A 22,310-nucleotide genomic window follows, 5' to 3' on the forward strand; every position below is an offset into this window, starting at 1 on the left:
TTTTTTGCCATTATGTCTCTTTTCCCATTCTCTTTTACTAGCTGGAGCTTTATTATCTCTTATAGTTTTAGTTTTTGCAATGTTGAGAGACACAGTTGGGAACAGTGTATTTTTTAGACCATTTACACATAGCGTTGGAAGGAGAGGATTTAAAAGAATGTCATGTAGGAAATGTCATAGAACTCTGAAAAGGTTTCCATTGCCCTGGGAATAAGGTAGAATGTGTAGGGGAATCTGTGCTATTTAAAAAATGTCACATGGTGACCTTGACTTCTTCAGACTTCAGTTACTTATGGACTAGGTTGCTTTGATAAATAGGCAAGGAAGCGGATGGGAAAGGGGCAGTAGAAGAAAAAGGAAAGAAAACAAAAGAAAGGAGATGAGAAACAAAGAATTGGGGAGGGGTAAAATGTTGCCATGTTTCAGTAGATAAATAGTGCTCTAATTGTTTTTTCTTAGTGAGTAAATAACTATGTGTTGTGGTGGATAGTTGGACTGGCCTGGAGTTGGGAAGACTCTTCTTCCTGAATTCAAATCTGAACTCAGACACTAGCTATGGGATCCTGGGCAAGTCCTTTAATGCTGTTTGTCTCAGTTTCCTTATCTGTAAAATTAGCTGGAGAAGGAAATGGCAAACTACTCGAGTATATTTGCCAAGAAAACCCCAAATGGGGTCACTCCTAGTACAATGAAGACTTCTTGTTCTTGTTTATTTCTTTTTTTCTTAACAATATTTTATTTTTCCAATATTTTTCCAAATACACATATAGTTTCCAACATTGATTTTTGTAAGATTTGTATTCCAAATTTCTCTCCCTTCCTCCCCTTCTACTCAAGACAGCAAACAGGTTAAACATGTACAATCCTTGTACTTACTCTTCTGATGAACCTTGTTTCATAGAGTATATGAATCTCATGTAATCATAGAATAACAGTCTCAAAGATTTAAATTTCAAGTCATTTAAAGAGTAGTAGAGAGGCACTACATTAACAGTGAATGGCACAAATAGATATAGTACAAAAGATACCAGAGGTCATAGGATCAGAAATCTTGAGTACAAAATTCTTATTTTACAGAGGAGGAAACTGAGCTACAAAGAGGTTAAGTGTATGGCCAGAAAAGATGTGCTGAACTTAGAGTGAGAACCATGAAACACCAGGGAACAGCTAATAAGCTCCATTTGCATTTCTTTAATAGGAAGGTCTCCCATCTCTCTTGGGAAAACGTCTCATGGGAGAACATGAACCAAAGATAAATAACATGTTACAGTTTTCACCACAGAAGGGAATATATGATGTCTATGAGATCACAAGTTCATTGATGTTATCAATGATAGGACAATAATTATAATTCACATTTTTATAGCAATTTCAAGTTTTAGGGTAGGAAGACCATTAAGTCTTTTAATAGGAGATTTGGAGGTTCATTGTTATATGATGAAGAAATATGCTTTCATGCTTGTCTCTCCCCATCTTGCCTCCTTTTTTCCTCCAGAAATCCGTGTAATCTTTTTTTTTTTTTCAGTTTTAAATTCCCTCACCCATCAAAAAAGCAAGAAATACGATACCCAATATATATGTGAAATCATGTAAAACATTTCCCCATTAGCCATCCATATACTTTTTTAAACTTGAGAATACCTTTGTTGGAAATCATTTTGTAACCAGAAGTGACCACCACCACTGTGTTCATTACTATTTTCTCCCAATCCTAGAAACTCCCACAAGTATGAGAGCCATTATAAAATGAAGCAGTCAGTGTATGAAGTTCCATCATTGTACTGGCACTATATCAGGTGCTAGAGATGCAAATACAAACATAAGATATTCCCTGCCCTTAAGGAGCTTACATTCTATAGGGGGATAAAACATTCCCAGAAAAATAAATTCAGGATTTGTACAAAATACATACAAAGTGATTAGGAGTGATGGGGAAGATTACAATAACTTTAAGGCTAGGTAGACTCTAGAAGGAGGGGGAACTTGAGGTGAACTTTGAAGAAAACTTAGTATCCAAGGAGTGGAGGTGAACAGGGAAGACAGTTTAGATATAGGACCCAACTTGTGCAAAGAAACAGGTGGGATCTGGAAGTCTTTATGGGGAGAAGAAAGTGGGGGGGATCAATTTGACTGTTGTATAGAGTAGATGAAGAGGAGTGATGTTTAATACTTTTGAAAGATAAGGCTGATGCCATATTGAAACATAAACACACACACACACACACATATAATTTTTTTACTAATATTGTCTACCTTGAGTTTTTCTATTTTCCTTTGTTATATCATCTGAAATTCTTTTTTTTACTTTTTTTGAAATTCTAATAATTAGATACAACTGGGTTAAGAAGAACCCTTTTAAAAAAAAATGAACTCTATGAAACTTAAGAATGTAATCAGTTTTCCCATCTTACTGTGAATTATTTCAGTCATTGTTTTTCTAATATAAAATTGCTAGGCAGTTGCACTGTAGGAGAAGTCAGCATTTTGGGGATAGACTAGGTCCTAGTTAGAGTAGTTGGAATACGTGGGCAGAAAGGGAATAAGAGTTCATTAGTCTGAGTTGCTGTCCTATCCAGGTCTGGGATTCATATTGTGAATAAGATGATTGTTTCATTATTGAGTTTATTCATTACTTGATGTTGGAGTAGCATAGGATGACTGATCCCAATGAGCAGCTTTGAATAGTATGGGGCTAGTAAATTGGCCCCAGTTTCCTTCCCATCATGTTTTTGAGATTTCCAAAGTAAATTAGATATAAGAAAGATGATTGTTTCATTTTTGAGCCTATTCTTTGCTCGGCCTAAGAATGGGAGAAGTCGGACTACAGGTCCCAATTAGCAGCATGTCATAGTGTGGGTCTGTTACTCCTGGTTTCCTTCCTTTTCACACACCCCTGCCATTATCTTTTGTTCCGTATTTCACATCATTATTTCTGCTTCCCAAGGAAACATCCCATAATGCTTGCATTTGTGCATCTGTTCTGGCCCATGGTGTGCTGGTGAGGGCCGTTGACTTATGAGTTCAAGAATATCAAACAGCTGCAATTTGTTGGACTTGTCTCGTTCACTCTCTGCGGTCAGCCCAGAGTGCCCTCCCCTTTTTAATCAGACAGGTCTGGCAGGTGGCCGTCCTTCCCATCAAACTGCATTCTTCTCCTTGATCAGCTCAGTTCAATTTGTCTCAATCCCATTCACTAGTAATGCATCCCTAGAACAGCAATGAATTTTTTAATCTTCTTGTGTGATGGACCCCTTGGGCAATGTGGTGAAACCCATTAACCTTTCTTAGAATTACATTTTTAAATGCCTAAAATAAAGTACATAGATTTACAAAGAAGAACTATTGGTCTAAAATAAATATATTTATTTTTTCCTCATCCAATATTACAGACTGCCTGAAATCTATATGTGGACCCCTTGTAGGCGTCTGTGAACCCTGGTTAAATTTTCCTGTGCTAAACTGTTATCATATTCTCTCTCTTTTATTAAAGTTTTTTTATTTTAAAAACATATGCATAGATAATTTTCAACATTCACCTTTGCAAAATCTTGTGTTCCAGATTTTTCCCTCCTTTCCCCTACCCCCTCCTCTAAATGGCAAGTAATCCAATATATGTTAAACATGCACAATTCTATACATATTTCCACAATTATCTTGCTGCACATGAAAAATCAGATCAAAAAGGAAAAAAATGAGAAAGAAAACAACATGCAAGCAAACCAAAAAAAAAAAAAAAAAAAAAAAAGTGAAAACGCTATGTTGTGATTTACACTCGGTCCCTTCAGTTCTCTCTCTGGGTGCAAATGGCTCTCTCCATCACACATCTATTAGAACTGGCCTAAATCACCTTATTAGTTGAGTCCATCAGAACTGATCATCATATAGTCTTGTTGCTGTGTACAGAGTTCTCTTAGTTCTGCTCATTTCATTCAGCATCAGTTCATATAAGTCTCTCCAGGCCTTTCTGAAATCATCCTGTTGGTCGTTTCTTACAGAACAGTTTTATTACATAACATTCATTTACCATAGCTTATTCAGCCATTCTCCAATTGATGGGCATCCACTCAGTTTCCAGTTTCTTGCCACTACAGAAAGGGCTACCACAAACGTTTTTGCACATGTGGGTCCCTTTCCCTCCTTTAAGATCTCTTTGGGAAACAAGCCCAGTAGAAACACTGCTGGGTCAAAGGAGATGCACAGTTTCAGAGACCTCTGTGTTGCCATAGTCTCAAACAAGCAAAAGTTTAGGAGAGAGTGGAGGTACAGTGTTTGTAACTTCTCTTAACTCCTATATGTGCTGAATTAGACAGTCACAGACCTTCAGGTTCAGACAAGTAATTTAACTCTTTTTATGTAAAATGAGGGGATACTTAAGTCAGACATTTATAGCTATGTATCTGTTATTTACTAGACATTTTGCTGGGTCTTTGGGATAAAGAGACAAAATGAAATAATTTTTGCTCTTTGCAGTCACTTCCAGCTTTGAATCTATGATCCCTTGGTCCATGTAAATAGGACTTTCTGTAGAGAAAGCTCCAGACAGTAGACAAAAATTCAATTCAAGCATTTATTAAATACCTATTATATACTAAATACTTTATAGGTGTTGAGGATACAATGACAAAATGTTCTCTGTTCTCAAGGATCATACTTTCTACAGTGGGGTGCGGCAGGAGGAGCAAATGAACTTAGATTAGTAAATATAAAAAGCATAGAATCTGTATGTGCAAAAATAACTGTTGCAGCTTTTTTATGGTAGTAAAGAATTTGAAACTGAAGGAATGTCCATTATTGGGAATGACTGAACAAGTTATGGTATGTGATTAGGATGAAATACTATTGTGCCATGAGAAATTACAAGGAGGATAGTTTAAAAAAAAAAAAAACCTGGGAAAGCTTATGAACTGATGCAAAGGGAAGTGAGCAAAACAGGAAGAATAGCAGTAACCAATAATATATAATGATCAATTATGAATCACTTAGCTCTTCTCAGCAATACAGTGATCCAACAATAATATATAATAATCAATTATGAATCACTTAGCTCTTCTCAGCAATACAGTGATCCAACACAATTTCAAAGGATTTATGATGGAAAATATTTGTTCTCCAACTCCAGAAAGAGATGTGGCAAAGTTTGAGTACATAGTAAAATGTGTATATATATATTTTTTTCCTATTCTCTTTATTTTTCTTGCTTTTTTTTCTTCCAATGTAGATAACTTATATAAGTTTTGTATGATTTACCATGTATGAGTATTATATTTCTGGCTCAGTGCAGAGGGGAGGGAGTTTAGCAAGAGAATTTGGAACTGAAAATACATTTTTTGAAATTAATAAGAAAAGGAGAGAAGTATATAAAACAAGTATTTAGGGAACATTAACAGCATGAGGAATCAGGAAAGATTAAGCTGCTAGGGATACTTTGGGCTTGAGCCAGTTCTCATCCAAACCTATATAACTTACTACTGTATTGACCACCATAACAGGAAAGGGAAATGGATAGGGATGGAAGCCGGAATCAACTTTTGTTTATTTCTTAGTTTTTCCTGGGGCAAGTTTTGTATCCAAGGAGTGGGCAAATTTCTTCCTTTATCCAACTATCCTCCATGGCTCCTTCTGTCCAAAACATAAGTTTTATACTATCATTCTTATAGCTCAGCAATTAAATTAATTGAATAGAATTTTTTGAACTAACCTGAGAATCAAATCATTATTGTTTGTTTCTATGAGAAAATGAACTCTAAATTCAAAACCATCAGCTGACAAACTTCTGGGAAATAGGTTTTAAATTGGGAGTTTCTTATAAATGTGACTACCAGAGGCAATGGATACATGAAGACATCTTATTCAGTATTGACCAAACACTTGCCAGTGCCTTCTCTGTAGTCACTATGCTAATTAAAGATTTCTATACAGTTCAAAAAAGTGACTGTTAAGTTCAATAACACCTGGTCTTTTTGCCTCTGTTTATACTGTAGTCTCTTTTCTGAACAAAGGTTTTTAGAACAACTGCTTTACTTTGTAGCTAGTGGGCTATTCTTGGCATCCAAAGGTTTTAAATCTGTATTAGCAGGTGTTTTGGGGTGTAAATTTTCAAATGGCAAGTAAATTAATTAAATATTTACATTTTATCCAATCCAGCAAACATTTATGAAGTGCCTACTATGTGCTAAGTACTGGGGATACAATTACTGCAAAGAAAGAGCCCTGTCTTCAAGGAGCTTGTAGTCCAAAAGATTAGACCGCATACAGAAAGAGATAGGAAAGGGAGGGATACCGGCAATGGCATATTGTTCTGTGGCATACTGTTCAGATGGAGCAGCAGATGCAAAGGAAAGTGAACCAAAAGTTTAGTTTCTGTAGTCTATAAAGAAAGGCTTTGGGAGAATTTTAGTTCTTCATCCTCGGTGGGTAAGTATTATCAGTCAAGTCTGACTTACAAGGTAGATCATGGTAGATATTTTAATTCATGGAGTTGAAAATAGGCAGGGCAGCAGATACAAAGTGGAGAATTATTGATTTGTACAGGATAAATTGGAGAGGGGAGGCAATATTGTTAAGGGGAATAGACAAGGTGACGTTGTAGTTAAGTTTTGAAGGACATCAGCAAGGAGTGTAGATGAGGAAGGAAAGAATTCTAAGCAAATGAAGTGGAAAAATATAAGCTTATTTCAGAACAAGGATAGTAGGATTTGAGATCAGAATAGATTTCCTTCAGAAGATGATGTTTGAGCTGTTTGTTGTCTTTAAGGAAGATATTCTACAAGGTGAGGTTGAAGAAAAGAGTACATTTCAAGCATGAGGGACCTCCATTGCAAAGGATCACATTTTGGGGAAGAGTGGTCTGCCTTTCAATAAGCTGAACAGAATTTAAGACTAGGGTGTTAGGAACCTTAAGAACTAGACTTCAGGAATTCATATATGATTCTGGAAGCAATAGGAAACCATTAAAGTTTATTGAGTTGTGGAGTAACCTGAGCAGATCGTCATTTAAGAAAAATTATTTGGGCAGTATTGTGAAGTATGGACTAAAGTGGAAAGAGAACAGGGCCTTGAATTAAGGTGTTAGCTGTATTTAGTTGTTTTTTTTTTTTTTTAATGTGATATAGATGGACATAGGAAAGCCAAGATTTGGCAACTGATTGAATATATGGGGTTATGGAGACTGAGGAACCAAAGATATTATTGAAATTATGCATTTGGGAGTCTAAAAAGAATAGTGATATCTTCTACCAAAATAGAGAAATTTGGAAGAGTGATGGATCCAGGGAAAAGATAATTAATTCAATTTTTAGCATGACAAGTTTGAGATGTTTTGGGAACATCCCTTTTGAAATGTCTAATAGGCGCTTGATGATACAAAACTGTAGCTTAGGAGAGAGCAGGGCTGGATATATAGAGCTGGAAGTCACCTGCATCACAGTAATAATTAAGTCTATGGCAGCAGATGAGGTCACTGAGAGAGTATGACCCTGCCCTATGGCTACATGAAGGACCTGTGAATATATCCATGTGGAGGAATTTCCTCCACCAAGGAAGATGTAACCTCACTAGCTTTTTCTTAGATAAATGTCTGGAAATTGAATTGTTTGAGGCACCTAAAAGTTTATCCACTTGCTTGATTCATAGTAATAAGCATCAAAGGCAGAATTTGCACAAAGGTCTTGATCCCAGAACTCTATCTAGTAACACAGACTGAGGATAGTAACTAGAAGCATGATTTCATTGGTTTAGGCAGTTTCCAAGTGCAGAAACTGCCTCTACCTGTCCTTTCTGTATATATTTATTGTAGTCTTAGAAAGTTATCTGGAACAATCAGTATACTTCAGAAATGAGGCATGAATCCAAGTTTTCCCAGCTTCTAGGCTTGAGGCAGCCTCTGTCCACTGCACCATGCTGCCTCTCACACCGTAGGTATACTAATAGATTTCTTCTTAGAGGAAGAGATTTGTCTAGTAACTAGTTTCTTCTAGCAAGAGCAGTATGGATTGATCTGGATTTTAAGAGTCTGTTGACTCTTAAAATATTTTATTTATTTATTTAAATGTTTTTTTAAAAATATTTTCTTTTCTTTTTCCCCAGTGGGGTAAATGCCCAAGCTGAAAATAAACCCCAGCTACCTAATAGCCAGGCAGAAGGAGTGTATTTGCCAAAACAAAACATGTTGCATGTAATTTGGCTTGTCAAACAATGTGCAGTAGGGTGAAATCGTCCTGCTTTGAAATGTGCAGCTGGTGTGAGAGCATCTTACAAATACATGCTGTTTCACTGAAATGCCTTCTACGCCTAATATTCTACTCTCCCTGACTGTGCAGTGGTACTGTTCCTTTTTCTTTGTTCCTCACACAAGGCATCCTCTTAATTCCTTTTTTCTGGACTAAAATACTCCAGCCTGGTATTTATCTTCCTGATTTGGAAGTAGCCACTAGTTAAGATAAAAAGCTATTCAGGACTTCTTGTCTGTTTTACAAAAGGATGATATTTGGGGTTAAATGTAATCAGTCACTCACCCATGACTCTTTTGCTCTCTTTGTTCTCCTGCTATTTAAAAGTATGAATGTTAACGAAAACAGTAGCAGCTGAATCAGAGGCTCCCACAATCTCAGTTGGAAGGTCACCATATTCAAGCCATCAGTAACCAGGAGTCCTTTCTACATCCCAGATAAGTAGTTAACAAGCCTTGATGTGAAGACCTCTAAAGAGCTGAAATCAAACACTCTGGGAAATGAACTTGTCTGACATATGTTAAGCTTGTTGATGTCTTGACTTAGTCACAAGATTCAATCTGGAATACTTGTGCTTGAGAATAGAAAGTTAAGAAATTTATTCTTTCCTTTGGCACTTTTCAAAAAAGCTAGTTCGCCAGTCCATCCATCCACCCACTGCAGAACTGATTATTCAATACTCATTTATGACACGGAACCTACTCCCTCCTAAGACATTGTGAGCATCCTTAACTTCAGTCCTTTTCAGTCGTGTTTGACCGTGACCTCATTTGGAGTTTTCTTGGCAAAGATACTGAAATAGTTTCCCATTTCCCTCTCCAACTCGTAATACAGATGAGAGAACTAAGACAGAGTTAAGTAACTTGCCCAGTATCACACAGATGCGCTAAGTGTTTTGAGGCAGGATTTGACTCCAGACCCAGCACTCTATTTACTGTGCCATATTGCTACTAACACATAGGTGTTAGCTTTTATTATTAAATAAGTGCTAAAACTATATTGGAACATGTTGCTTCTTTAAAGGCATTTACCAACACAAGACAAGGATATTCTTTACTTAATGACTATCCACGAAATATAAACTGTTTTATATACAGAAATCTTGCGGGGGAAAGTGTTGACCAATAATTTAGAGATGGTGAGGATATTTAATCTCCTCAATTTTATTAAAAACTTTGTCAGGCACTGAAATAAACACAAAGAAATGCAATGAAAAACAAAAGTTCAGTCCCCAACCTCAAGGAATTTACATTGTAAAGGGATGACACATTGTAAACAACTACATACAAGTAAGTTACACATGGGATAAACTGGAATTCGTTAACAGAGAAAAGGCACTAGAAGTAAGGGATTCAGAAAAGCTTCTTTTAGAAGGCTGCAAGACTGAACCTGGGGAAAACAAAGACCCTGAGAGATTAAATGATTTGCTCATAATTGCACAGATAATAAGTAGCAAACCTGAGATTCAAACTCAGGTTCTCAGACTCCTAATTTACATTGGCCAAGCATGGATTAATAGGTAATTTAAAATAATGGACTCCTGATTTGTGATCTCATCATTGTGTGAAATGTAGCTCACAACCTATCCATATCTCTGTCATATTCTTTTTTCATTCATGGCATTTTATAATTCTTTCACAGAACATCTCCTCTGTGAGGTTTTTTGGGACTTTTTAAACATGCTAAGGATACTACAGATATATCTCTCACATTTTCTGTCTTTTATCCTTCACCAGTCTACATGACACAACCTAGGATGCTGAAGATGTGAGTTAATTATATTACTATATGTGACCATAAACAAGTCACTTAAACCTCTCAGGGAAGCTGGCAATGCCATAAAAGATCAGAAGTTACAAAATGATCTACATCAGGGAAGTTTCTATACCAGGGAAGTGTGGGTCCAGGTCCCCTTTTCTTCTCTCCCCCTCCCCGACCATGGCCAGTAACATTATCATAGAAATAAAAGCTTCCTAAGCTCAAACCATTATTGCATTAATATACTCTTCCTTCTAAAGAGCTGAAATCAATCTTTGGGAAAATGAACTTATCTGGCCATATGTTAAGCTTGTTGATTTCTTGACTTAGTCACACAATTCAATCTGGAATTCTTGTGCTTGAGACTACAAAGTTAAGAAATTAACTCTTTCTTTTGACACTTAAAAAAAAAAAGCCAGTTCACCAGTCCATCTGTTCTTCTATTGCAGAGCTTCATTATTCAACATGCATTTATCAAGAAGACCTGACTCCAGATCCAGCCGCAGATATTTACTAACTGTGTGATAGTGGACAAATCGTAACCTCTGTTTTCCCGAGTTTCCTCATCTGTAAGATAGGAAAAATAATAGTACTTACTCCTCAGATTAGTGTAAATTCTAAGGATCAAATGGATTAATATTTGTTAAGTGTTTAACATTGTTCCTGGCATATATAAGTATTAGGTTATTTTTTACTGAGCTTTATTATTATTTCTCATGTGTACTTTGTGTTAAGAACTGACTTTCTGACTGTTTCATGAACAAGACACCTCATCTTCAGTTCTGGGCCTTTTTTCTGGCTATCCCCATGCCTAGAACATTCTCCCTTCTCAACTACTGCTCTCCCTGACTTCTTTTTAGTTTGTTTTCACTAAAAACTCCATTTTATCTTACTGTAAGCTTTCTCAATTCCAGTGCCTTTCCTCTGTTGATTATTTCGTATTTATCCCTTCTATAGCATAGTTTTGTATTTGTTTTTTGTATGTTGTCTCCCCCTTAAATTGTAAGCCCCTTGAGGGCAAGATTGCCTTTTACCTCCTTTTAGCAGGTGTATTCCCGATTAGTAATAGGCTCTTTAATAAATGTTGTTTGATCACTTTGCCAAACCACGAGTATGTTGGGAAGAAATAAGATAGCCCCTGCCCTCAAGGAGCTTACATTCTTTTGGTGTGTATTAATCAGTACCCAGATAAATAAATGCAAAATACATACAAACTAAAGAGATAATAGATTAAAACATGAAGGGTTATGTTTGCTGGACTCAAGCAAGATTACATACAGGACCCTAGCATGTTTCAGAATCTTATAGAAATCCACAGCAAAACTCAAAGGATGTAGAAAGAATAGAGATGATGATGGGAAAAAGTGCAGAGTAGGAACAGAAAAACTGAAAGCTGACAAGGAATACGATGCAGGGAGACAGGACATTTTTTTATTAATCAGAATATCTGTTTAATAGGAGTCCCCTATTCCCAGACCATGCACAGCTAGTTTAAACCACAGAAAGTTTATTCTGCATTTTCTCATTCCTCCTCTTTTACCTCTGTCTCCCCTTGTTTTCCCCCTTAAAATCCACTCTACAATGCATTCTGTATACTAAAGTAGTTTTAGTTTTCTTGCAGAAAAAAATATATAGCTGTTTTTTTTTAATACTAAGAAATAGTTTTTTTTTCTTTTAGAAGAAGAAAGTCTACCGTAGTACAGACAAGTGTGGGCAGCTTCTAATTAACTTGAATGTACAGTTAAATATGTTGTTGTTGTTGTTGTTGTTGTTTTAACAAGACTGTCCTTAAATTATTCTCCAGTTGCATTTCCCTGTGGTTTATTATTGGATATAAGAATAATTGGATTTAAAACTAAGAATTAGCTGTGGTTGAGATTTTTTTTAAAGCTAAAAATAAAATCTTTATAAAGAGGCTGGAGTCCACTTCCTTCCCCCTCTACAGTACTTTTAGTCAGCCTAAGTCCAGGGCAGACAAGTTGAATTTTCCCATAGGTGTGCAGCTTTCCTAAGTGAAACATGAAGCTATTGTTTCTTGCTTTTGTGTGCTCTGGTTATTGAAATTTATTTTTAGTCTTTTCAAATCCCATCCACCCACTATTAAAGATGTTTATCTTTATTCTATTTTTCTTTTTATTGAAAGGCAGGCTGTGCGCACAAGATTTCTTCTGTAAAAAATTCTTTTAGCTTCCCTTGGCTGTCTTGTCACTAGTTATTGAGCACCTTTTCTGGACAGTTGCCTGGACTGTAGATTATATCTTAAAGGGTTTTCTCATCTATATGTAACATTTTTTAAAAAATAAAGATAATTGGATTTTAAAAAGAATAAAGGTCAGAGCAGTGATTCTTCAGTAGAATGTAAGCTACTTGAGAGCAGGGGTTGCTTTGTTTGTGTCTTCATATCTTTAGTACCTGGAACATGTTTTTGAATTGAATTAAATTTTTCTTTCAAATGCTGCAAGCAAGTTATCTCAGTAAATGTACCTCAGTTTATTAAATGACCATCCTAAGAATTTACATTTTTCTAGTGATTTTGCTAGGGAAAGTTATGACCAAGAAATCTAGAGAATATTTGACTAGAGTTCCAGGCCATTTTGCACTTTTAATGGGCCATTAAACAATTGCAAGGTTTATAATCCAAAAATTTACATCAGCCTCAAGGAATATTACTTATGGTAGGCTTGTTCTGTATGATTTCATCCCTTATATAAGTAGTATAAGTAGCTAGAGTGCCAGATTTAAGAGTCAAGAAGACCTGAGTACAAATTATTCCTCAGACTCTTAGCTATATAAACTTAGGTAAGTCACTAAATCTCTGCCTCAGTTTCCTTATCAGTAAATTTAGGATGATAATTTATAAACATTAGCAACTATTGAATCAATTCATTTGTAAGAGAGGTGCCAGTAATTTGGATCTTGAGGTTCTTCCATCAGCTTCATAGCCATTCTCTAAGATAACATTTTAACTTCATCATCATTTCCAGACTCATGCCTTTATCTATTTCTGTTATAGCAAAGAAATTAAATTAAAGCTGATTAAAGATGAAAAACGATATAATAAGAAAAGCAATATTCTGTATCCATTGTTTCCTATCTTTCTTTTCTTAATGCATTTATTTTGTTAAATATTTCCCTAATAATTTTTTATATAATCATGCTTTATTTATTTGAACTTTTTTTTTTTTAATTTTGGGGCAAGCAGGTAAGAAGGCAGTGTCATATAAACATCACTTTGGCTAGAAAGTGCCATATTATAAAGGGTTTTTATATCAAACAGAGGAGTTTGTTTTGTCCTGGAAGCCATGGGCAATTACTGAAGCTTCTGGAGAGAGATATGCTGTAGTTCTCCTTCCCTCCTAGAGCTGACACTCAGTAAAAGGGCCAGAGTAGGGATCAGGAGCCTAGAGCCAGAAACAGCTCTTAGCAGCCCCATTCTTTTTCTGCCCCACCTTTGCCTCTGTAGATTAGGTCCTTCTACCTCTCAGAAGCAGGGGCTGGAGTTGGTGAGTAATAGAAAGGGTTCCCCAGAGTACACAGGGGTGAGATAGTCAAGATAGATCTGGAGAATCCCATGCATTGCTCTGTTAGACTGTGAGGGGAATCCAGGGTAGGTAAGACTGTGTGTATACTCCATTCTGCTGTCTCTAACTAAATGTCCGCCCCTTGATTAGACTGAAAATGATCCTCATTTGTGCAATTGCATGGGGCTGGAATGATGCCTTGAGGGCCACTTTCTCAGGCTTGAGGCTTATGCACCTGCTGAATTAAATGTCTACACTATAATGCACCTTGGAATTTACTTTACAGCTGCTTCAGTGCCCAATTATACCATAGAAGAAAAACCTACAATTTGAAAATAATCAACTAATTATATCCTTCCACCGAGATTCCTTTTCATGACATAATGAAGCAAGTTTTACACATTGCAAAATGGTTTGGCTGTAATAATTATAATACTTTTCTGCTTCTGTTATGCCTTTTCATTAGAAACTTGTTTTTTAAAAATCACATTTTCCAGTATTTTCTTCTTTTTCTTTCCTTTTTTTTTTTTCAACTTTTTAAAAGTAGTCTTGTAGACTTAGTAACTAATGTCGAGAGACCTATGTCCTTCTTCCCATCTCCCTTTAGATGTTTAACCTTGGTCAAGTCAGACTTAATTATTAGGGGAAGTAGATGAATTACCTCATGGCTTGATAGCTGAATAGAGAGAATGCTGGATGGGTTCATATCATACTGGTTCTTTGACCCTAGCAGCTGGTTTAACTTAAGACTATAAGGTGCAGAGATGAGAAGGAAGGAAACAAGCATTTATTAAGTCCTTACTGTGTGCCAGACACTTTAAATCTGTTGTCTCATTTGTTCCCCATGACAACTCTAGGCGTTGTCCCCATTTTACAGATGAAGAAACTGAGGCAAACAGGTTAAGTGATTGTCTAGGATCACATAGGTAGTATGTCTACAGTGGAATTAGAACTCAGGTCTTCCTGATTCCAGATTCGGAGCATAGAGGGAATATTAGTAAAATCATAGGTAAGGAAATTGGGATATGTTGCCTCTGTTCAGCTCTTAATTCAACAATAAACATATGTAAGCTTATTGTGATAATTTAAAGCTATCCCCATTTTTGTATGAAGACATGTATCCCCATACATGTATGAAGACATGTAGTATGTCTTCAGCGGAATTAGAGTTAGTCTTACGTGATAGCTTAAAGCTATAGATGTAGGGGCAGCTAGGTGCCTCAGTGGATAGAACACAGCTCTGGAGTCAGGAGGACCTGAGTTCAAATCTGGCCTCAGACACTTAATACTTCCTAGCTGTGTGATTTGGGCAAGTCACTTAACGCCAATTGCTTCACTTAAAAAAAAAAAAAATCATTAAAGAAAAAGCTATGGATGGAGTTGGAGTGACAAGCCCTTAATTGTAGTCATTACTGCTAGATTCTAGAGCATGGATCAGTATTTCATTCCTATCATCCAGATTTTCAGTTTCTACTCATAGATTGTTTTTCAGAGAATGTTTGGGAAATGCCAAAAAAAATTTTTAAAAATTTTTAATTAAATGAAATTTTATTGATATCTTTTGTTTTTGCTAAATTTACGTTTCTAATGTATCTCTCTTCTCATTTCCCTCCCAGAGAGTCATCTCATGTTATAAAGACTAAGAATGAAGTGGAGAGGAAGGGAGGTAGTTCAGCAGAACTAAAATTTTAAAAGAAAAAAACTTGATGTTATATGCAATATTCCACACTCATAGTGCAACATTTCTCCCCAAGAAATAGGACAAAGAACTTTCTTATATCTCAAGAAGCATAAATATTATGGAAGATACTAATTTCTTCATTACTAAACTTAGAAATCTTTAACAGATTTGGAGATGAACACATGTGTACATGTATATTCACATATATATATATATATATATATATATATATATATATATATACCTATAAATAAATATCTATGTCCCCAAAGTCTTAGTGAAATGTTAAACTCTTAAAGTTTGAAACAACTCTGAGACTTTGAGTACATCCTGTGTGTATATAAACATAAAACTGCTGTTCCTTTAATCTAAATATTGTCTGTGGGTTGCAGCTTGGCACAGATGAGCTTCAGTTCATGAAGGAACCTAATGAGATTTGTTGTTCTTTTCACATTAATTTAATGTAGTCTAAAATTCTGAAATTGACATTGTTCTTTCTCATTGCTTTGGAGAATTTTCTTATTTGAAAGAGAACACCAGATGTTCAATAACAATTTGTTATTTTACAAAGCTTTCATTTTCATTTTGCATTAAAAATATGATCTATACTTAACAACTTAGCCTAGAAGCAAATTTATTTCCAATCACTGCCTTGTCAGAGTTCCCAGGTCCATAGAATCACAGATTTTTTATAACTGAAAGGGACTTGTTTCGAGTCACACTGCTAGTAATTTTCTGAGGTAGATTGAATCCAGATCTTAATTACTCCAAGTTAATTGTTCTCTCCACTATTCCACACTACTCAGAGAATATTATTTTATTGTTTTTAGATGCTGAATTTTGGGATATAAAATTACTAATAAAAACCCTAATTGTTATAAATATTCACTTTTTTTAACCTGCTTTATCTTTCCAATTTATTGTTGTTCGGTATCAATGAAATCACAGGTATAGACCCTATCTTAAATGAGGACTCTGATTCTTCTAGAAACTATTTAGAATTTCCAAAATATTGGAATGATTTGTCATTTCCTTCCTCAGAGGAAACAGTTAAGTGACTTGCCCAGGCTCACACAACTAATAAATGTCTTAAGGCCAAATTTGAACTCAGGAAAGTGAAAATTCCTAACTCCAGGCTTACCTGCTAACTAGCTGCCTTCATCCTTCCGTTATTCATTTAATTTAATTTTGGAAAACATTGCATTTTGTTTCACAATGTAGAGATTTTCGAATTCCACCTTTTCACAATTTAAAAAAAATATCAGTTAAAATTTAAGACCTTATTTGATTTCATTTAGGTTGTGAGTTAAAAAGGGTATGATCTAATCCAGGATGGTATTGCTTATAGAATCAGAGATGGTAGGGGTCTTTGAGGGCAGTCATCTCTAAGGACCAAGTAAAATTGAGATCTGGCCATGGCCAGACATGAGGAGATTATCATCATGAGAGGAAGGCAGCCAAAGAGTTCTAAGTGACTTTTTTATTTTTCCCCCCATGAATTCTTATTATTTCAGGCAGGTTATGAGGAAATGGTTTAGCCATCTGTGAGAAAACTAAATTCAACAAAAGTATTTTTCTAGGGAAAAGATGTAATTTCATTATTTTTTTCTAACCACAAGTAAATTTTTTTTATGTGTGTGTATTCAGGTACTCCTTCCAGCAGCTGGTCTGTTACAATTACAGGATGTGAAAAGGACTTGCTGTGATTTTTTGGAATCCCAACTTCATCCAATCAACTGTTTAGGAATCCGGGCTTTTGCAGATATGCACGCGTGCACTGAGCTTCTGAACAAGGCAAACACCTATGCAGGCAAGTAGAACAACCAGATAAAGAGGGAGCCTACCACCTGCATTTTTGATTTCCTTCACAAGCTAATTGTACAATATTTCAGAGTCTGATTCTTTTTGTACAGCAAAATAACGGTTTGGTCATGTATACTTATTGTGTATCTAATTTATATTTTAATATATTTAACATCTACTGGTCATCCTGCCATCTGGGGGAGGGGATGGGGGGTAAGAGGTGAAAAATTGGAAAAAGAAGTTTGGCAATTGTTAATGCTGTAAAGTTACCCATACATATAACCTGTAAATAAAAGGCTATTAAATTTTTTAAAAAATTAATTAATTAATTTAAAAAAAAAAAAAAAAAGAGGGAGCCTAGAATTCTTGCCTTCTGATTAAGGTCTCAATATTGAATCAATCACAGTGTTTCTGGGCTCCAGTTTTTTTTTTTCTTTTTTTTTCATACAGTTTGGAAGAAGAATGTTCAAATATATGTGTGGTTTGCTGTTTAAAGTTTTAAATTTAAATTATTTTAAATTTAAAATTTAAGTTTAAAAATTTAATTTTTAAATTTTAAACTAATTAAAATTTAAATGAAATTCTGTGGATTAAATGATTCACATAAAGCAAAGTAAACAGGTAAGGATAGAGCCTTTACCTGTGATTTTTTTGGTCTAGGGAGCTCTTGGATGAGGAAACTCCCTCCACCATTGAAGGTTAGTATAGTTTACAATTGTCTACTCAGGGTCAGACATTATAAAGGTAGGATTTGAACCCAGATTTTATCACCTCCGAGGACAATTTATATCCAGTTTGTCTTGCTGCCTATTAGGTTAGCACATAAATTAAAAATATAAATTGATGTTTGCTGTTGTTATTCAGCCATTTCAGTCCTTTCTGATTCTTCATGACCCATTTGGGGTTTTCTTGGGAAAGAGACTAGAGTTGTTGGCCATTTCCTTCTCCAAGTCATTTTACAGATTACTGAGGTAATTGGGATTAGGTCATTTGCCCAAATCACACAGCTAGGAAGTGTCTGAGACTGGATTGGACTGTAGGTCTTGTTGACTCCAGGCCTGACATCCAGTGCTCCACCTAGCTGCCTTTAAATTGGTATTAGAAGTGTCTAAAGATTATCATATGTTCTCACACCATATTTATTTTCCACTTCAGATTTCCAATTGAATAAATGAGTGCTTGTGGCCTAAATGACTATTTAAGAAAAATGTTTACATAGGAAATAAAAATAAGAAAATATTTGATAAATTTTTTTACATTCTATTCTTGAATGTCTGGTTGAAGGAAAATGTGATTTCAGGTGTACTATTATTGAGTCTTAGAATTCAAAACCATACGAGCTGTTATAAATAGGAGAGAAGTAGAAAAGCAGTATGTTACAGAATCACCCTTGTAGTGAGACTTTGGTCTGTTGTTGGTTTGTTGTTACAGTATACACTATTTGTTCCTAGTGTAAAATGTAAAGTGTTGTAATTCCCAGATAAATCATCTGCCAATTATCATGTGTCTATTATACATGATTTTTGTTGGAAAAAAGCTCACATTGTTTGTTGTTGGATTTTTTTTCTTTCTTTCTTCCTTGCTTATCAAAATAATTTTCTGCTATAATGCCTGGCTCAGACTGCTATTCATTTCCAGTGTGGTTTACAAACAGCACCATCTCCAGTAAAAACCTGGCAAATAGAAAAAGCCAACTAGATTTCAAGGGCTGGCTGTTCTAGAGAACATCGAGTTTCTCTTAGTCTACTTACATCATAACTATTTTTCTTTTCTTCATTTCTCTTCCTCAGGAATTAATTAGATTTCATTCTGTTGTATTTTCTCATATTTTTTTCCAACTCAGATTTATTGCAGTAAAAAAAAGATGAATAAATTTGCCACCCAAATTGGAATGCATTCAAAGCCCTCTTGATAGATTTCTTTTTGCTGTTGTGAATTTGTCATGTAGAAATACTGATTTTTGCTGTAGTCTTAAGCAATATCTTTGTTTTTAAAATTGAGCCTTCACTTTTTAATAGTCTGCATATTAAATCAAGTTCTGTTATTGAAGTAGCATACTTTTTAGTATAGGTGACACAGTGGATAGAATTATTAGACCTGCAATTCCAGTCCAGTTTTAGACCTGTATTAGCTGCATGACTCTAGGCAAGTCATTTAATTATTTTTGCCTAAATTTCCTCATTTGTAAAATGAACTAGAGAAGGAAATGGCAAACTATTCCAGTGTCTTTGCTGTGAAAATCTCAAATTGGGTCATAGAGAATCAGAAACAACTGAATAAACTATCAGATTCACAGATTAACTCATTTGACATTTGTGATCATCAAATCAGTACTATAAGTATTATTATTCCCATTCTAGAGCTGTACAAACAAAGGCTTATAAAAATTTGTGCCCACAATTAAGAAGTTGAATATAATCCAAATCTCTTTTGACCCTAAATAAGTCTAACATTTTCCATTGCACCACAATGCCAATCGTAATCATGATCATGAGAATTACAAGTATATTCACCAGACATCCTGTGAAATGTTATTTCTTGTTGTCTTGGATTCATGCATGATGAACCAACTCTTTATTCTCATGTACAAGAAGTCTTGAGCTGATTTAGCTCAATTTTAGCTGTAATTTTAAAAAATTATCTTATTATTCTGTAGAAAAATAATCACTCTGGATAATTCAGTTCCTCAGGTATGAATGAAGACATAAAAAAATCTTGCAAAGGGGGCAACTTAGATGGTGCAGTGGGTAGAGTGCCAGTCCTGAAGTTAGGAGAACCTGAGTTCAAATCCAGCCTCAGACATTTAATAAAACTTGCAAAGCACCGGGATAAACACTGAGAATATCAGTAAGGAAAGTCAGACTTGATTTCAGGGGCTGACATTCTTTTGGGAGAAGACAGGACTTAGGGTTGACAATCCTCAGGTAGCAAGAGAGATGGGAGAGCATCTTCCTGAATGTCATTCCCATTGATAAACACATAGCTCTCTCTGTTGTTGGACCGTTTGACAGACTTGGGGAGCAGGAGGTTTTGGGGGGGAGGGAGGGTGTTTACAAGCTGTAGCGACAGCACGCCCACTGAAGCAGTTGCTGCGCCATATTTCTTGGAGGATGTCCGAAGCAGGACTGGATGGTCTGGGGGATGTTGCCTCCCCCAGGGCTCGGGGGCACTCCTGTCTGTCGGTAGCATGTGGTTGGCTTTTGCTGTTGATAGTAGTTAAGTTGGATGCCTTTTCCACTGATGTCCTCATCGGTGACGGCTGCCCGGGTTTGGGCTGGAAGTCAGATGGTTCATGGAATGCATCTGTTCCCCACACCCTTGGGTCTGGAGTCAAAAGACCTGACTTCCAATCTAGGCTCAGATGCTTAATAGGACAGGTCACATCATCTCTGCCTTTGTTTACTCAACTGTAAAATGGGGATAATAACATCACCTGATTTAGCTCAATTTTTAAATCAATTGTGTGATCAAGTGACAATGTTGGTGAAGTGCTAATAAATTAATATTTTTAATTTAGATTAATAATTGATTAATTTATTCAGTAAATTAACAAATTAAGCTTATAAATGCTTATTCCTCCCTTTTTGCACATCCGAGTCTGAGAGGAGTAGATTGGCCAGCTGGCTCTACGGGAGTATTTGCTGCTTTACCTTCCCTGTAGGTGGCGGTAGTATATCATTTTGTTGGCCATCGTAGCTCTCACCTTTGAAATAAGGGCAATTGGATTAATGCTGTCAGATAGTTGTAAAACTGCACTTCTTAGCCTGTCATGTCCCCTTTTCCATCAGTCCACCATTGTTCCTGCAGAAGCATAAAGAGGGTTGTTAGGAATTAAGTTATGAACACTGTTTTATGGGTTACTATGGGCCAAGACTTCATCCTTCAGTGGTGAATCTTATGTTGTTGAACTGATCTGTATTTATCTGGGCTGGAACAATGATGTCAGATGCAGTCTGACATCATAGCATATTAGAAGCTGAGTGCTCTTATGGTTTAGCTTTCAAGAACCTGATAAAGCTCTAGTGAATAGGATATATCTCTTCCCTTATTCATGGTGATAATTAATACCCATCAGGTACACCTCTAATCTAATTGGAGAGCCGGAGGAGAATGGATTACTTGAGTTTCAGTCATCCAAAACCAATTAAATGTCAACACTAATTCCTTCACCAGGAGATTGAAATTCCTTTGCCAGTCAGTAGTAGGGTTGGCTTATGAGTGATCTTTTTACTTTCAATTTAGGATAGGGAGACCCAGTCTCAAAAATCCCCCAAAACAAACATGGATAATCAAGTCAGGAGTGGTCTAATTTCAAGATGCTAATATAACGACAAAGAAAAAAATAAACTAGTAATCTGTTATAGAATCATATAGGATAATAAGCTCCCCATTTTTTCCTTCTTCATTTCTAATGAGTTTATTTTTGTTTATCCTCCTCCTCTTCAACCCTGTTTTCTTGAAGAATTGCTTAATTCCAAAGCCTGGCAGGCCTGAGAGGTAGTTTTCTCTAGAACTTGTTAAACCAGCTTTCTAGTTGGGCAATGGAGGATCCAGTGGAGGAAGTATTGACCTTTGGGCCAGTGCTCCCTTTTTTCCTTCCTCCCATGTCTGGATGCTTCCCCACCATCCTCAATGACTTGTGAATAAATCTAGGTCCCCTTTCCATCCTGTCTTTGAGACCCATTTCTTCATTCCCAAAAGTTGTAGCCTGGGCCTTTCCAGCCCCTTAACTCACTGCCTCCATGGAGTAGACATGGCTTCTTACACAGCTTGAGTAATCCAGGGAGTTACCGGTTACAATTATACTGGTGAAGAAGGTAGAGGGACTCAAGATTTTCTCACATGTCCAGTCATTGTATCCTTAAACCCACGGACAGATCAGGTTTTAGAAAGCCTCACTGTGATCCTGCATTGATTCCTCTAGGTGGCTTCCTGACCAGAAAAGTTGAGCTCTTACATTGACATTCAAAGCAATTTATATTGTGGTTCTCACCTACATTTGCACTTTTATTTCCTCTGAAATCTCTTTACCTGCCAAACTATACTACTTCTGTATTACTTGTATATACTACACTTTAGTATACTATGTATGTGAAAGTATATGCGTATAACTTTCATATACTATATTATATACTATATACTTTTCTATATTACAATAGAAAAGGATATGCTATGTGCTTTTCTATATTACAGTAGAAAAAGGATCTGCTATATGCTTTTCTGTATTACAATAGAAAAAGGATATGTATATCCTTTTCTTCATTATAATAGAAAAGTATATGCTATATAATTTTGCGTACTATATTATATATGATATAT

General features: G+C 35.8%; 1 protein-coding gene across 2 annotated transcripts in view; it reads left to right on the forward strand.

The window, feature by feature from the left end:
- KLHL2 (kelch like family member 2) overlaps positions 1–22,310 on the forward strand; it is a 135,703-nt gene that overhangs the window by 62,160 nt on the left and 51,233 nt on the right. For both annotated transcript variants that reach the window (XM_031942981.1, XM_031942979.1), the window contains exon 5: positions 16,836–16,998. In XM_031942981.1, coding sequence (XP_031798841.1) covers positions 16,836–16,998 — 163 coding nt within the window. The remainder of the gene's footprint in view (positions 1–16,835; positions 16,999–22,310) is intronic.

Source organism: Sarcophilus harrisii, chromosome 6 (assembly GCF_902635505.1).
Source record: "Sarcophilus harrisii chromosome 6, mSarHar1.11, whole genome shotgun sequence".
In the NCBI taxonomy this organism is placed as follows: Eukaryota; Metazoa; Chordata; class Mammalia; order Dasyuromorphia; family Dasyuridae; genus Sarcophilus; species Sarcophilus harrisii.